The sequence below is a fragment of the Harpegnathos saltator genome, unplaced genomic scaffold (genome assembly GCF_003227715.2).
Source record: "Harpegnathos saltator strain DR-91 unplaced genomic scaffold, Hsal_v8.6 scaffold409, whole genome shotgun sequence".
NCBI lineage: Eukaryota > Metazoa > Arthropoda > Insecta > Hymenoptera > Formicidae > Harpegnathos > Harpegnathos saltator.
Genome location: NW_020230216.1, coordinates 202,461 through 218,974, shown reverse-complemented (window position 1 = coordinate 218,974; position 16,514 = coordinate 202,461). Strand labels below are relative to the sequence as shown.

General features: G+C 39.2%; 1 protein-coding gene across 1 annotated transcript; it reads right to left on the bottom strand.

Moving 5' to 3' along the window:
- Positions 1-3,573: 3,573 nt before the first annotated feature.
- LOC112589142 (uncharacterized) lies at positions 3,574-4,787 on the bottom strand. The gene is made up of 2 exons (XM_025301286.1): positions 4,379-4,787; positions 3,574-4,266 (listed from the first exon to the last, which is right to left on the bottom strand). The coding sequence occupies exons 1-2, from the start codon at positions 4,474-4,476 to the stop codon at positions 3,846-3,848; spliced, it is 519 nt and encodes a 172-aa protein (XP_025157071.1). The 5' UTR covers positions 4,477-4,787; the 3' UTR covers positions 3,574-3,845.
- Between the last annotated feature and the right edge of the window lie 11,727 nt (positions 4,788-16,514).

Here is a 16,514-nt window from a genome sequence, read left to right as displayed (position 1 = left end):
TGTCCGTTTCTCACGGTGTCCGATTGCAACCACCGTGTGTCCGTTTCCTACTGTGTCCGATTGTCACTGTGTCCGATTGCAACCACCATGTGTCTGTTTCCTACTCTGTCCGTTTGTTACTGTGTCCGGTTGTCACTATGTCTGTTTCTTACTGTGTCCTTTTCTTACTGTGTCTGTTTGTCACTGTGTCTGTTTCATTCAACCTGCTGTGTCCGTTTTATTCTGTGCACATCTGGGACTCACTCACTAAAACTAGCGAGATGCTGAAATCTCTTATCACCATGATACCCCATCCTTTACAATAGTTATTTTAGAGATACTGCGACGCAACTCTAAAATCCCACCTCCGAAAATGTTATTAACACAGTTCTATGCCCACATCTGTACATAAACCTTCGAACTCTGACGCAACCTCCAAATCCCTACTCTCTCAACCGAGGTGACATTTGGATTAAACGAAAAGGTGAATTCATTCTTCGCCTGACCAGCACCCAGATCAGAAACACAAGTTCGGCATTCAGATTGCGAGTACTTTCTGATATTCAAGCATTGAGATATTCAGTCATCCAGATATTCAGTCATTCAGTCATTCAGACATTCAGACTGTGACAAGTTAATATCCAGTCACTCGGATTTTGACAAATTTTCATCATTTTCAATAATTATCACGAATTGCTGTGTGTAACGTACTAGTGTGGGCATTGGACCGATCCCGAGAGATCCTGAGAGGTACACCCACGTAAAGTGGCAGCCCTGTTCTCTTTTCCTGTACAAGCCATCTTGAACCAACAGTAAGTTTTATTTATTCTCTACCTTTATACCATCATTTTATTAATTTCCGTTATTATTGAATCCATTTTTAGTGGGTCACTACTATCATACCACTGTGACTACCCAAAGAGTTATCGACTCGTTCGAATCAATTTTTGAAACCAGAAATCCCGCTGCAATAGAATCTAACGCTCAATACCTCCAAGCGCTTATCAATATTTCTTTAGAAACTAACTATAACCCAGATCCGTCACTCCTCTTTATACCACCCTACATTCTCCCTCAACGGTCATCCCCTGCTCCTTCCTTTTCTTCTGCACGCGCGTCCATCCCCTCGACCCTTTCAATTTCTTATTCTCCTATCCCTTTCTCGGAACTGTCCACTCCCCTTAACTCGCCAGACCGCTGTCGTTCCCCCTTACCCGACTAACTTTCTATTCGTATTCCTTCCTTTTTTTGTTCCCTTTTTTTTTTTACTTTACACCCACACACATACACACACACACATACGCAAATAATCATTCGCGTAACTGTAAATCGTCACATTCTAAATCACGCCGTTGTATCATTTCGTTTGTTATCCTTATTTTAATAAAATTTGTTATTAATCTATTTTCACTAATTAATTTCAAAATTACCCCACCTTCCAACAGTCGACTCGTGGTTCTATCCCCGGTTAAGGGATTTGCATCCCTGACCGAAAAACGGACCGCTCGTCGTACGTCAGCGAACGAGTAAAAGGACCCGAAGGGTGTCGAGTTCCTGACCTGTTCCCTGGCACACGTGTACGAACGAGATTCGCCTTTCCTGCGAACGGAGAAGTTGCGCTCCTCCTCTAGGACGTAACACTATTTTATTACTCATAATTAAAAGATTATTTTAATTATACACTTCCTACAATTTCCGGAATTCTATGTTTTAGATGTCAGTATTAAAGAAAAAAAGGTGTTTCCCTTATGAAAAAAAACCCTCAATTTTGGGTGTAAACACTGAAATTTGGGTGTTTACCATGAAAGTTGAATGTTAACCATCAACATTCGGTGTTAGTTGAGTATTGAGCATTAATGTTGAGTGTCGGTTGGGTTTGACTATCAAATTTTCGGTGTAACTTTGATGTAGATTCTTAATATTGAGTGTCAATTGGGTGTGACCATCAATATTCGTTATTATCTTGGTGTAGACACTCAACATTGGGTGTCGGTTAGGTGTAACCATCAATATTCAGTATATTATTGATGTAGACACAGAATATTGAGTGGTTAAGCATTGGGTATCAGTATTGGGTGTCAGTTAAGTGTGGCCATTAATATTCAGTGTTAGTTTGATGTAGATATTTAATAATGTGTGTCGGTTAAAGCGTTAATGGTGCAATAGTGCGCGTGTGCCAGTGGTTAAGAAACCCATATTTTGAATAAAATATAATGTAGCGTAATTAGTCTTTTATTCTTCATTTTTCAGAATATTTCAAGTTTGCAATGAACGACAATATATACAAATGAAAGTATGTTTTCGTGAAACCCTTGTTTATTCATTGTATTCTCATTTAATAACTTGTAAATGAGGTATTAATTGAATAACTAAATAGGCTAAATATACTTTCATTTGACTGTTACACATTCATTTTGATGGTGTTCCATCAACTGGGTGTAACATTCGAATAAAGATATATATATATATATATATACTCACTATGTAAATAATAAAAACATTAGGTATTAAATACATAACATATGTTTAATGTCGTAGTTTTTGAGTAGAACATTAAACATGTATTTAATACCTAATGTTTACTATTTGCGCAATGGGTGTATATACAGGATGTCCCATAATTGTAAGACACGAACTCCATAGCGGCGTGGAGCTAAGCGAGAGGAACAAAAAAGTCTTCTTCTATTTAACGATATCTCCCATTGTTTTTTAGTAATAATAACTACGTAAAGTTTGACGTTTGTCACGCCCATCCTATAGACGCTCCGCGGCGAGCTATATGCGCCGAAACTGAACGATAATGCGTCTCGCGCTGATCATCGCGATGGCGTTTTGGCGCTTTGACTGCTTACTGACTGTTTATATACATATTTTCTTATTGAGAATGTATGAGAGTAGAATAGTAAGACAGGTTCTAACCCAGGAGTGTTAAGGGGAATGCGAGGAAATAGGGAACTCAAAGCGCGGGATATGACGTCGCGCGGGGAAGGGGAACTCATGGTTAGACGTCACGCAAGATGGCGGCCGTGACGTCACGCATACGTCACGAGAAAAAAAATGTACTGGGATGTAGGTAGACTCGATCCCGGGCCCTCGCGGTTATTATCCAATGCTCCAAAGCTCTTAGACCACCGTCACCTGTTGCTATTAGACGTCTAGTGAAGGTTCTAAAGGTGCCTTTACATGGGAGCGTCGAGCGTCGAGCGTCAAAGCGTCCAACCAATCAGTTTTTCATTTCTTATTTCAGGGATAAAAACAAGAAACTTTGATTGGTTGGACGCTTTGACGCTCGACGCTCGACGCTCCCATGTAAAGGTACCTTTAGAATGTGTATGATGACGTCACGCATACGTTAAAGAAAAGATAAGTCGAAACTAGGTCAGACTCAAACCCCAGGTCCTTCGTTTACTGCGCTATCGAACGTCTCTCGAACGTCTACTAAACGTCTCGAACGTCTCTCGAACGTCTCTCGAACGTTTATCGAACATCTCCCAACGTCTCGAACGTCACTCGAACGTCTATTGAACGTCTCACGAACGTCTAATAAGCATCATACGGCAAATAAAGAACTGTATTTTTATCAACATAATTAACATATAAAATCCTAAGAAAGGGGATAAGGGAAAGTTGGAAGAAAGGATGTGGCCTAAAGTAAAAAAGATATATCATAATATATGACAAAGTAATTTATTTCTCAGAATACCAAACAGCTCACAGCTTTGCGCATATCTTTCGAAGCACATGCCAGCAGCTCGCAATCAATAAATAACTCACCGTCAAAGCCAGCGCTTTCACGTATCGCTTTTACCGCATAGCATATTTCGGTAATTTTTTTCTCGAAGAACTTTTACAAAAGTTTGAATTTTTTATCTAACGAGATACGACTGTTCAGACAACTGCGTATATATATGATCAATGCAATATTCATAAGTAAATAACTTGTTCATTGTAGCAGGACTCAAATACAAACACTTAGAAGATTGCATTAATTTTACAATTTTTGAACCATTTAGCTCGAACAATTTCATTCCTAAATTTCGAATCCGTAGCAAAAAGTACGATGGGTTGCGCGCTTCCAGAAGTCGTTGTACAGCGCCACGATTTTCCATCAGTTTTCCCGAAGTGTCTGGATGTAATATTAGTTCATTACCGCGATTGTCACCGAGGATTATTTCCATGGGTAGTCGAGATTGTACATTGAGTCCAATTTCCAAATACTTATGAGACGTTGCAGTCAAAGCATATCTGCGCCCCAGGATGCGAATAGCATGACATGACTCAGGAATTCTATAAAAATATAATGTAAATGTTATATACATTTAAAAATTCGGTCGGGAAAGTGCACACAAAGTACCAACCAAATTCACAAAGTACCAACCAAATTCACATTGATACTCACTTCTTACGTTCCATTTTGCATGGTGGCTCCTCGAAACACTCGTCGTTTTGTTTCCACCTGGAGTGACCCTCATCCTCATCCTCATGTTGAACAGGCATGTAATAATTTGCTTATGTAGCGTTCACTTCGACGTCAGACATTTTGTTTCACTCTATGTGGAAGCTACTGTCGAACCTTGTCTTTACAGAGCGACTGACGAAACAATATGCAGGAGCTCCTTTTAACACAGGCAAGTTTGCCAATGCTGTATCCCCTCCATCGTTTTCTTCAGAATTCTCAACATTTCTAATGCACATATCAATATATCTTCCGAAACTACATAAATAATAATTTAGATAATAATTCTCTGGCACAGCGTTGTAGCCAATCAATTAAATAGTCATACGTCGATGAAATAATATTAATCATAGCGTATCGCAGTACGAAAGAAAATAATGTGCAGTACAGAAATGCATAATATTTATATCTTTTTATTACAATTTTTAAACGCTGCAATATAATGGTGCTGCATATTACAATATCACATTTTGACCAAAATATTTTTGTCAATCGTCGACGCCAGACTGCTGATATCAAAAATCGTAGGTCTACAAGCTTATTGTAGTATTAGATAAATAAAGAATGATGTGCACATTATATCATATCATAGGGTATATCCTGTGAAGAACTTAGTGCTGCTGCGTATTACAATATCACATTTTAACCAAAACATTTTTGTTAGTCGTTGACACCAGACTGCTGATACCAAATCGTAGGTCTACAAGCCTATTATTGTATCAGATAAAGAAAGGCATGCACTTAGGCATACAAAGTCCATAACGAGTCGATATGAGTTTAAGATTCAGAAATGTGTTTAAAAGTTAGTCGAGGAAGTTTCCCGAATTTTGATAACGGCATGTATTTTTGGAAGAATGAAGGGCTATAAAAAGTTCAAAGCAGAACATTCTATAGTTTAGTTGAAGACGAACAGAGTGCACAGTTACAGTGTGTTTACAACGTTTGCTAGAAGAAATGGCAGAATCATCATCATCATCATCATCCGTAGAACGCGAGCTGCAGAATCAGGCCGCTCGATTAGGCTCGCTAGGCGAATACTTCGCATGGGAACAAAAGTGCGATGAGTGTCTCGAGTCGTTGGAACAGCATAGCCGAGCCAAACAGCCACGACTATCGGTTGGTTCAGCGCACTCGATGGTTGCTCGTATAGCGCAACTCGAGGGTTTCAAAAATACTTTGCGCAGACGTTTCGTATACGCAGGAGCCGGACATTCAGAACTTTTTTAGCGAGAAATCGATACAGCGTTCAATAATCGAGTATCAACCGGGGCGATTGTAAATACAGATTATATCGAACCTTTTCGATTTCTCCAAGATGCGAAGAATATCGTGCGAAGCGTTATGAAGAGACAAGGTAACGTAAAAGTGAACACTGTGTTCAACGGTGAATTTGTGATGGGTGATAAACGCGCGAACAAGAGCATCAATACGAGGAACGTTGGACTTCTTCCCACATCTGATTTAGACAATTGGTTCGTGACGTGTGTTATCGAACCCACCTTAGCGTCCCTGGAAGAATTCCAGGAACGAGTTAGCGTGGGCACTCTCGCGCATACTCGATCTAACCGTTAATGTTAACAAGTACAATCCATTGCATGCGGGATGTCACATCGAGTTACTGCGCGAAATAAAAATGAAACGGGCTATAATCAACGTGCAATCTATGGACAATGCATGTTTCATATGGGCGGTGGTTGCAGCGTTATGTCCAGCTGACAAACACGCAGATCGTCAATCTTCGTATCTACACTGTACATCGGTGTTGAATATGCAAGACATTGAATTTCCAATGTGCATAAACCAAATTAAAAAGTTTGAACAGCTAAACAATATCTCTATCAACATATACACTATACAAGATAAAAAGAAGCAGAAAAAATCATATACGATCGTTCCGATACGTTTCGTTAATAAGAAGGAAAAGCATGTAAATTTGTTATACAAAGTCATCGAAAAGTATCGGACCCCCCTAATATCTTCAGTTAGAATGCATTTTGGAGAAAATGTCTAATAACGAAGTTGTATGGTTTCAAGCGGGGAGTAAGATGATGACCTCGACTTTGACCTTGACCATGTCCTTCAAGGTCATTTCAAGGTCAACCTTATTTTTTTAAACAGAACCCCCAACATTTTATTACATATTCTTATAGCTTATCTCGAGAGCTTTCCAAAACACTATAATAAAACATTTTTTCATTAAGTACTTTTAGAGTTATAGAGGTTTGAAGTTAACAATTTGTTAAGTGGTGTGTGATTCCGCCAGTTAAGGCAAGAGTGGTGTGTGATTCCGACCAGTTAAGGCAAGAATGATGTGCGATTCCGACCAGTTAAGGCAAGAGTGATGTGTGATTCCGGCCAGTTAAGGCAAGAGTGATGCGTGATTCCGACCAATTAAGGCAAAAGTGGTGTGTGATTCCAACCAGTTAAGGCAAGAATGGTGTGTGATTCCGGCCAGTTAAGGCAAGAGTGGTATGTGATTCCGACCAGTTAAGGCGAATTTCATTCCAATTGGTCAGCTTGGGCAAAGTATTCAATTGTACCAAACAATTCACAACCAATGTTCAAATTATTACCCTTCAACAGCCTGACAATGTGCCAATCTGTTATAAACAGCTGAAACCGCATTCCGGAACGTTTCCGGCGGTATTAGTTCTATCTCTCGAGTTATTCTCCCTCTTAAATCATCTAAATCTTGAGGCTTGGTGGCATAAACTTTACTTTTCAAGTAACTCCACAAAATAAGTCAAGTGAGGTCAAGTCCGGAGACCGAGGTGGCCACTCAATATGACCCCTTCGCCCTATCCACCTGTCCTGAAAGACCTCATTCAAATATTGATGGACAATGACACCATAATGAGGTGGAGCTTCATCCTGTTGGAAATAAATTTCATCCATGTTTCCACCAGCTATGTCTCGAATAGCTGGAACAATTTGTTCGCGAAGCATGACTGTGTATACTTGTGCTGTCAAATTGCCTTCAATGAAGAAAGGGCCAACTGGTCTACCATTAAGAATACCAGCCCATACTTTTTGTGGGTATTGGGTATGATTGTCTCTTTTCCAGTGAGGATTAACGTCACTCCAGTATCTACAATTGTGTCTATTTACATTTCCAGTCAGTTAAAATGTTGCCTCATCAGAGAAAACAATATTATTAAGTAATAGAGGATCGTCGACAATCATCTCCATCATAAGATCACAAAATTCGATGCGTCTATCAAAATCGTCTTCGGACTACTGCTCGCTAAGAAGAAGACAGCACTGCATCAAAGATTCAAATCAGTGATCCGCATTGTTTGCTCAAGAGCTTGTATTACTATTGATGCCTGCAAGAGTGAGACAAGAAAGATCAGCCCCGCCAACGCTTTCGGGCAAATTCCCGCTAACGCCTTCGGACATCACGCATTCGCAGCTTCTCGCGATCACCTTCAGGCAGTTTTCCGCGATAGCTTACTAGCATAACCGCTTGAAGCCGTACAACTTTGCTATTGGACATTTTTCCAAAATGCATTCTTACTGAAAATATTAGGGGGAGCCGATACTTTTCGATTAATATATTTTCTTTAAACCAATTAATTGGTCTCATTATTTCGCGCACAAAAGTATTAAGGTTATGATTACTGAAAACTAAATAATATTTTACAAGATATTTTACATTTTGTGTCAAAAAATTGTTAACTTCAAACCTTTATAACTCAAAAAATACTCAATGAAAAAATGTTTATTATAGTGTTTTGGAAAGCTCTCGAGATAAGCTATAAGAATATGCAATAAAATGTTGGGAGTTCTATTTAAAAAAATAAGGTTGACCTTGAAATGACCTTGAAGGACATGATCAAGGTCAAAGTCTAGGTCATCATCTTACTCCCCGCTTGAAACCATATGACTTTGTTATTGGACATTTTCTGCAGAATGCATTCTAACTGAAGATATTAGGGGGGACCGATACTTCTCGATGAGCTGCTTCTCTGAACTTTTCTTCTTTTTGTTAAATTTTGATGATTGCTTCGCCATTGCAGCTTATGATGACCCGTCTCTCGCTTGTGTCGATACTATACAGTGCTGGACAAAATAAATCATACACCTTTCAACTATTTGAATTTGTTAGTGTAACTATTCTTACAACAAGCAAATATATTATGAGATACAGGAAAATCAAAGCATTTTAAAGTATTTAAATAAAGGAAATGTGAAATAATAAAAATTGTGCTCAATTTGTTTGCAAATAATTTATTACTCAATATTGGTGCGTTGTGCCCTGGACAAAATAAATCATACACTTATAGAAAAAAGTAGTCACGAACAAAGAACATTAATTCTAATGGTGCTTAGTACTTGGTGTTGCCGCCTTTAGTTTTTAATACTGCTTCCAGTCGGCGAGGCATACTCTCGACTAATTTTTTCATATATTCAGGATCAATATCCTCCCAAGCTTTCTGAAGTGCTGCATAGTACGATGTCTTGTCAGTTACGTTCGTTTTATCCACGTTCCTATCTAAATAAGCCCACAGATTTTCAATGGGGTTTAAGTCTGGTGATTGTGGCGGCCATTCGAGCAGTTTTATTTTATTAGATTTAAAAAAGGCAATAGTTTTTTTCGCTTTATGCTTCGGGTCATTATCTTGCTGGAAGATAAAGTTAGTTTCTAAATCTAATTTCAAAAGAGATTCTTCCAAATTCTCGCACAATATATCAATATATCTTTCTGCCGTCATAATACCTTCAATTCGAGCCAAATTACCGATACCAGACCATGCAAAGCATCCCCATACCATGATATTACCGCCTCCATGTTTTACAGTCTTCTGAACATTTATTTCTTTGAGACCCTCACCAGATTTTCGCCATACTCTAGACCGTCGTTTTTGTCCGAATAACTCAAACTTGCTCTCATCAGACCACAATACTGTTTTCCAAAAACTTAGAGGCATATTCGCATACTTCTTGGCAAACTCGAATCGCTTTTTCTTATTTATTTTATTGATGAAAGGACGTTTTGACGCGAACACACTTTTTAGTCCAGTTTCCCTAAGTCTACGACGCACAGTTCTACTGCTAACAGTCAGGTTCATCGATTCCACAATGTTTCGCGATGATAGCTTCGGATTTTGTTTTACCATTCGAACGATTCTGGTGTCATCACGAAAAGTTGTAGCCCGTTTTCGACCTTTTCCGGAATAGTTTGCCACAATCCCATGTGTTTCATATTTTTTCCAGATGTGCTGCACTGCTCCGACAGAAATCAAGTATTTATTAGCAATTTTTCTAAAAGAATTACCATTCTGTCGGTCGCGAATGACTAAATTTCGGATATCAAGAGAAATTTGCTTCTGTGACATTGTTCTTGGTTGTCACAATTATTACTGCTTCACCGAACACATAAACTCTAGTCATATATACAATGTAAACAAACAGTAGAATGACGAACAATAGCAGAACGATGAAATGTAAATATTGACAGTTTCCTACCATATATCATTTAGGTGTATGATTTATTTTGTCCAGAATACAATGTACCAATATTGAGTAATAAATTATTTGCAAACAAATTGAGCACAATTTTTATTATTTCACATTTCCTTTATTTAAATACTTTAAAATGCTTTGATTTTCCTGTATCTCATAATATATTTGCTTGTTGTAAGAATAGTTACACTAACAAATTCAAATAGTTGAAAGGTGTATGATTTATTTTGTCCAGCACTGTATGTCAATTTAACTGTAATATTCTACTTTTACATTTCCCTTGATTTCTTTATCACTGAGCATGTCCAGTCTAAAATTTGGTCCATGCTCTCATGAATGCTATTTATGCTCTGTATGTTTTTCTTCCGGTAGTCTTCCAACCAATCCTTCAATTTTTTAAACATTCTCATCTACATACTGCTTCTTCTCAACTCTCATGCAGTAGAAGCTTTACAGCATTTATATTCTCATCGATATACTGCTTCTTCTCAACGTTACTTTCATGCAACAGAAGTTTTACAGACTTTATACTCTCATCACATAATATTTGTGTGCAGCGTCATTGAAGGCTTCCGGCTGCGGTATATTATGTATCGCGTGCATTTTTGCATCGAAACATTTGCCATCAAAACCTTTACTATTGTCGGTTAGACAAAGGGCATTTTCATGTATGTATGTTTGGTTGCAACGTCACTGTCGGCTTCAGGTTGCGCTACATTTTTTATCTTGCGCGATTTTGCATCAAAAACTTGGCATCGTTTAAACAAAAGGCATTTTCATGTACGTAATTTTTAACGTGTTCATTCCATTAATGCGCTTCGATCGGAGAACTATTGCTGTCTAGCAAGCTGCGCCGATGCTGTACCGACTGGCTGACTGACTGACTCGTGTCAGTGCAGCGCTGTTTAATTTATAATAAGACCAGCTTCGCGGAGTTCTTCGATAATCGTTAAAATTTCGTTGTCATGAGCGTTGTTGCCAGCTTGGCATGAAGCATCAAGCAATCGCAGACGATCCACTAGCTCGTTGGAGATCATCCCAATGCACGTAATCGATATTGTTGTCATTTAAGGTCAATCATAGCTTGCGATGCGTATAAACCTATTCCGGCCACTTTATCGCTCGACGCATGTGATACTAGGGGCGCGATTATATGTTATATTATTTTGTGTCCCTTGTTACCGAGTATCGGATTTTGCGAGAAGTACCGCGTCTGTGAGCATTCGTCGCCAATAGTATATTTTGTATTTTTGCATATCCGCCTCGGTGTACACAGAATCGTTGGGAATTCTTTTGAATATTAGCTCATAAAGACCGGAAGTTCCAATGTATCTCGTTTCGCCTATGATTATATTATCGTCTCTATCCACATCGATACGTTTATCACCGAACATCACTCCATCGTTACTAAGACGTACGCCGTAAACATAATCTATGGTGTTTATCTTTTCCACTACTTAGCATAGCTCCCATATATTTTTGACCAACGGACCAAAATGATCATGTAAAGTTTGTTGTCCTTTGTACGTTCGCAATGACGTCTAACGATGTCACTACGGTATAGTTTGGGGTTTCGGAACATTCTCATCATCATCATCAGTGAGTAGATTGTCGATCGGTGAAGGTTCATGTGGTTCCTCATATTATAGAGCTCCGTCGATGTAGGAAACTATCGGAGGATCTTTGAATAGTTTCCGTTTCAGCGAGAGTAATACGGCTAGTGAGTTTTGCCTTACGAACTTTATCTTTTTTTCGGATTTTAATATTACACTCTTTGTTTTTCGTCGCTTGTACTCATTGATAGTGACTCAGTTTTAAAACTCACTTATTTCCACATTAGCGCTGCTTCCCGCGATTTGCTTGAGAGGTTCATAATAGGTTTAAAGTGTCTTCCAATGCAGATTTTAATTCTACCGGTTTTAAAGCGCGATACTTCTTACGGATCGATCCGCTCGTTTTCGCAATCTCTTCGCGCTACCTTTTCATGATCCATGATCTTNAAATCTTAGTGTGCAGTGTAGTGGCTAATGCGAAGACGATTGGGATGAACTATTCTTGAAGAATTTCGTATACGGATTCGAATATTACCATTATCGAGAACTTGTAATAGAATTTCATGGGGGCCAGAGTACTGGTCAGCCAATTTGAGCGGTCCTGAGTAAGTAGGAAGACGTAGTCTCCCACTCGAAAATTTTGTTCGTTGATTCGTCGGTCATAATAAGCCTTAGATCTAATCTTAGCTTTTTCTAAATTAGCTCGTGCAGCTTCTTGAAGGTCGCGAATTTGGAAAAGGTTGGTTAGGTATTCTGGATAAGTTTCAAGCGGAGATTTGTCAGATGTGGAGGAGGGCAGCCTAGCGATCCGGCCGAAGACCAACTCGTGAGGTATAAATCGAGTTCCTTCGTGGACACTAGTGTTATACGCGAAACTGGCTTTTCGATCATAGCATCCCAGTCGCGCTCCTTCTCAATGAAGCACTTAATGTATTCGCATAGAACTTGTGTGATCTTTCAAAGAACCATTAGACTGTGGATGAAAGGAAGTTGTTTTAAATTGACGAATTTTAAATTGCTTTGCTAGCTCTTGCATCAAGCGTCCAGTGAAGTTAGTACCTTGGTCGGTTAGAATTGCTCTAGGGCATCCAAATCGCAAATGAAATTACTAATAAACGCGGTGACTGTAGCCTCAGCAGTGAAGCGTCTTAAGGGTACCGCGACCGAATATTTAGTGAGGACATCTTGATAGTTAATAAATAAACTTTCTCATAGTGAGTCTTCGGCAAAGGCTCTAAATTATCTAAAGCAACCTTATCGAAGGCGGCTCCCGGAGTATCCGTTAAAATCATAGGTTGTCGAGTTTTTAATCTAACAAGTTTTTTCAATTGACGGGTTCGACGCAATCTAATATATTCCTGAATTTCGCGCTTTAGGTGTTACCATCTGAAATTTTGATGTATTCGCCGGTAGGTTTTGGTAACACCTTGATGTCCACTCACCGCTGAAGCATGATTCTCGGTAATTATGCGAGGTCGGTCATCTTCAGGTGGAATACTTGTAAGATTTAGACAAATGGTTATAACTATAGTCTGTTCAGAGAATATGTTTTTTAGTTCAGCAGTCACGGAATTCCAACTAATATCGTCAATCATCTCTGTTTTAGAAATGCTAAAGGAGGTTAAATTTATTTCCAGAACTATGTCTAAAAGAGAACGAAAACATTCTTGCAAGATACAGTAGTTGGTTCTGATTGAGGGCCGTTCCTTAACGGTTAGCACTATAAGATGTTTACCGCTGAGCAAGGGAAATATTCGTCCGCGACCGAGAGTCAAATCGATCAAAGGCGGTACCATATTTGATGTGACCAGAATTTCGGCGCCTTTGTCAACGGGTTTTGTGTCCAGGGAAAAGAGCTAGGTTATCGCAATGAGCCAGAAAATCATCTCTGCTTTCTTTGATGATAAGAGTGTTAGGATGAACAAGTGGCACAGCGTCCCCCTCAACATCCGACAAGTCCGAGTCTTTGGAAAATTCCGACGAATGTTCGGAACCTAACGGAGAGTCAAAGTATGTATTTGGTGCAAAGCTTGGGGGTTGACTTGATGGTAATCGAAGTAACCTTTCAGCCAAGGACATGTAATCGAGTGAGGTGTTAGCGGGACTGAGAGATGTAGAATGATTGACTGGGTTTGGTAGAATTTCGGGGAGACGGACAGGAGAGAGAGAAGGTTGACTAATAGGTATAGGAAGATCGTGAATTTCTAGGCTTATTCGTTGCTGTCGAATGCGTACTTTAGATTTCCTAATAATTAAGCGGTCGGAATCAGGCACAGGCTCAGAATCGAGCGAATCATCATCTTCCGTAATTCAAGATTGTGCATTTAGTCGTCGTTTTTTTCTGATTGGCATAATTCGAATAGGTTTATTAGAAGCTATTGGATTAATGTTTTCAGTAAACGCGTTGTCATCACCGTTATTCACATTGATTGCTAATTTTCCCAGTGGAGGATTCCGAGAGAGTGCATCTGCATTTTATTTAAGGATCTTTTTTTATAAATTATTTTATAATTATATTTTTCAAGTTTAAGGCGTCATCTCATGAGTCTGGAAGTTGGATCTTTAACACTGTATAGCCACGTGAAAGGCTGATGGTCGGTTGCTAAAACGAATTCACGTCCATATAAATAAGGTCTGAAATGATGCACACAATATGTTATGGCCAAAAGTTCTTCTTCGATTGTAGCATAATTTCGTCCGGCTGAATTTAAAATACGAGATGCGTATGCAATGGGAAGATCTTGTCCGATAAGACCCTGACTAAGAACTCCGCCTATGGCAAATTTAGAAGCGTCCGTTGTCAAGATGAAAGATGTTGAAAAATTCGGATATTGGAGTATGGGTTCTTTGCATAAAAACATTTTTAGGAGATTAAAGGTATCTTGTTGTTCGTTGGTCCATGTAAAAGGTGTATTTTTCTTAAGAAGTTTAGATAAAGGACTAGCTATGTGGGAAAAGGAGGGGATAAATCTTCTATAATAGCCGGCGAGGCCGAGAAACTGCTTAGTATTTTTAGTAGTTTTAGGACAGGGAAAATTCTGGATAACAGAGATCTTATTAGAATCGGGTTTGATTCCATCCTCTCCGATGACATGGCCCAGATATGCAACCTCTCTGCGCAGGAATTCACACTTATCAGGTTGTAATTGAAGATTAGCTTTGCGGAGGCGATCGATCAGAGTTCTCATTTTTACATTATGTTGTAAAGAGCAAGCGTAAACAACAATATCGTCCATGTATACGAAAAGTTCAGTGCCTTGTAAGCCGAATAATACCTGATCCATCAAACGCTGTGGCCGGAGCATTTTTTAACCCGAATGGCATCCGCTCAAATTGGAAATGGCCATATGGAGTGGAAAATGCAGTTTTATGAGCGCTGTCGGGATGCATAGGAATTTGATGAAATCCGCTAGATAAGTCTAAAATTGGAAAGTACTTAGCTCCGCCAAGTTGGTCTAGAATATCGCAGATATTCGGCAAGGGATAGGCATCGCCAATTGTTTTTTCATTCAAATTACGATAATCGATTACCATGCGCCAACGCTTGGTTCCCTGAGAGTCGGGTTTTTTTGACACAATCCATATCGGAGAGTTGTATGGGGAAATAGACGTTCGGATAGCATCGTTCTTTAACAAATTATCGACCTGCTTAGAAATCTCCTCCTTGTGAACTGGCGGGAATCGATATTGCTTCGTGTGAACAGGAATTTCGTCAGAAGTGAAAATTAGATAAGAAGTGATATTAGTTTTTCCTAATAGTTCATCGGGCAAATGGAAACAATCTGCTTGGTTAATCACTAGAGAACGAATATTATCAAGTTCCTCGGGGTTCAAATGATCCAAACGAAGTAAATTTAAGATGCGTGTTGCTCTAGCGTCTGTCCGAGAGTCAGGGATGGTTGGATGTTCTCCTGGCCTAGGAGGTGGTCTGTTAGAAGGCTTATCGACGATTAACTCGAGGGGTGATATAACGGACAAAGCGGTTGTGTAATTAGGCGAGATTGAGCAGTTTGAAGGTTCACTATCAGGATCGCCACGTTTAGAATTAAGAGAGGGTGCCTCATTAAATTCGGACTTAGTATCGAGATGAGATTTAGAGTTAGAATTAGGAAGTAGAGAGGCAAGACTTGGAGATTCAACAAATGGCGTCCTTGATAGCACAAGATTTTGGTCGAATTCAGAAGTGTTCTCATCCGAAAATTTGATGAGCGCCGGATGAGCAAAGGAATCAACAAAATCGACATCCTTGAACGGATGGACTGGTAATAATTTAGAGATTTCGAGAGCCTCGGTAGCGAGAGGTGATTTGGAAGATACAGTTGAGGCTAACTTTTTTATTTTATATTTATTTTTAAGCGATGTCGAGGAAAGCGGGAGTACGATTCCTCTTTTGTTTTCATTAGCTTTTGTTTCAAAGGTGGATTTAGATGCAATATTTGGTATCGGCGCGGTAGACTCAATTTCGTGAAAACGCGATTTTAACATAATATTATCTAGTGAGAAAAGAGACTTAAGATCTTTGAGAACATTATCGTCAAAACAAAAACGAGAACTGATGCTTATTTAATTTAGAAGGTTTGGCAGAATGTTCGATAGAATTAATATCATTTTTTATGTGACAAGAGTACATTTTTTCGGGCGTATGAATAGGCTGTAGGGAAGACGGATTCAAAGAGATATGGGATATTTCTTGAAGTTCTATTGTAGGAATTAGTAGCTCCACTTCTCGCTCCGTTGTATTAGTCACATGTAGAAACGCTTTTCCATTGTCACAAGTGACAAGAGAATCGCCCGCATATATTCCGTCGGCCGAATATAGCCGCGGCAAATATCCGGTTTTTACTTCAGGATTAGACACACGAACCGCAAATCCGATGTTCGAACGACTCGGTACAACGATACTTTCGTGTAATTTAAAAGGAAAAATTCTATTACGCCAATAGATACAATTTGAACGTAAATCGATGCGCGCCTTGTGTGTATAGAAAAAGGAAGAGTCGAGGATACCTTGCTGAATAATGGGAAAATCGTTTTGGATGGCGTGGCAAAGAACGGGCGTA

Bases quoted from the DNA above. Each gene is read 5' to 3' on its own strand.
- LOC112589142 (XM_025301286.1), bottom strand. From the start codon at position 4,476: ATGCCTGTTCAACATGAGGATGAGGATGAGGGTCACTCCAGGTGGAAA. The intron at 4,267-4,378 runs GTGAGTATCAAT...ATATTTTTATAG, and splicing joins TGCAAAATGGAACGTAAGAA to AATTCCTGAGTCATGTCATG.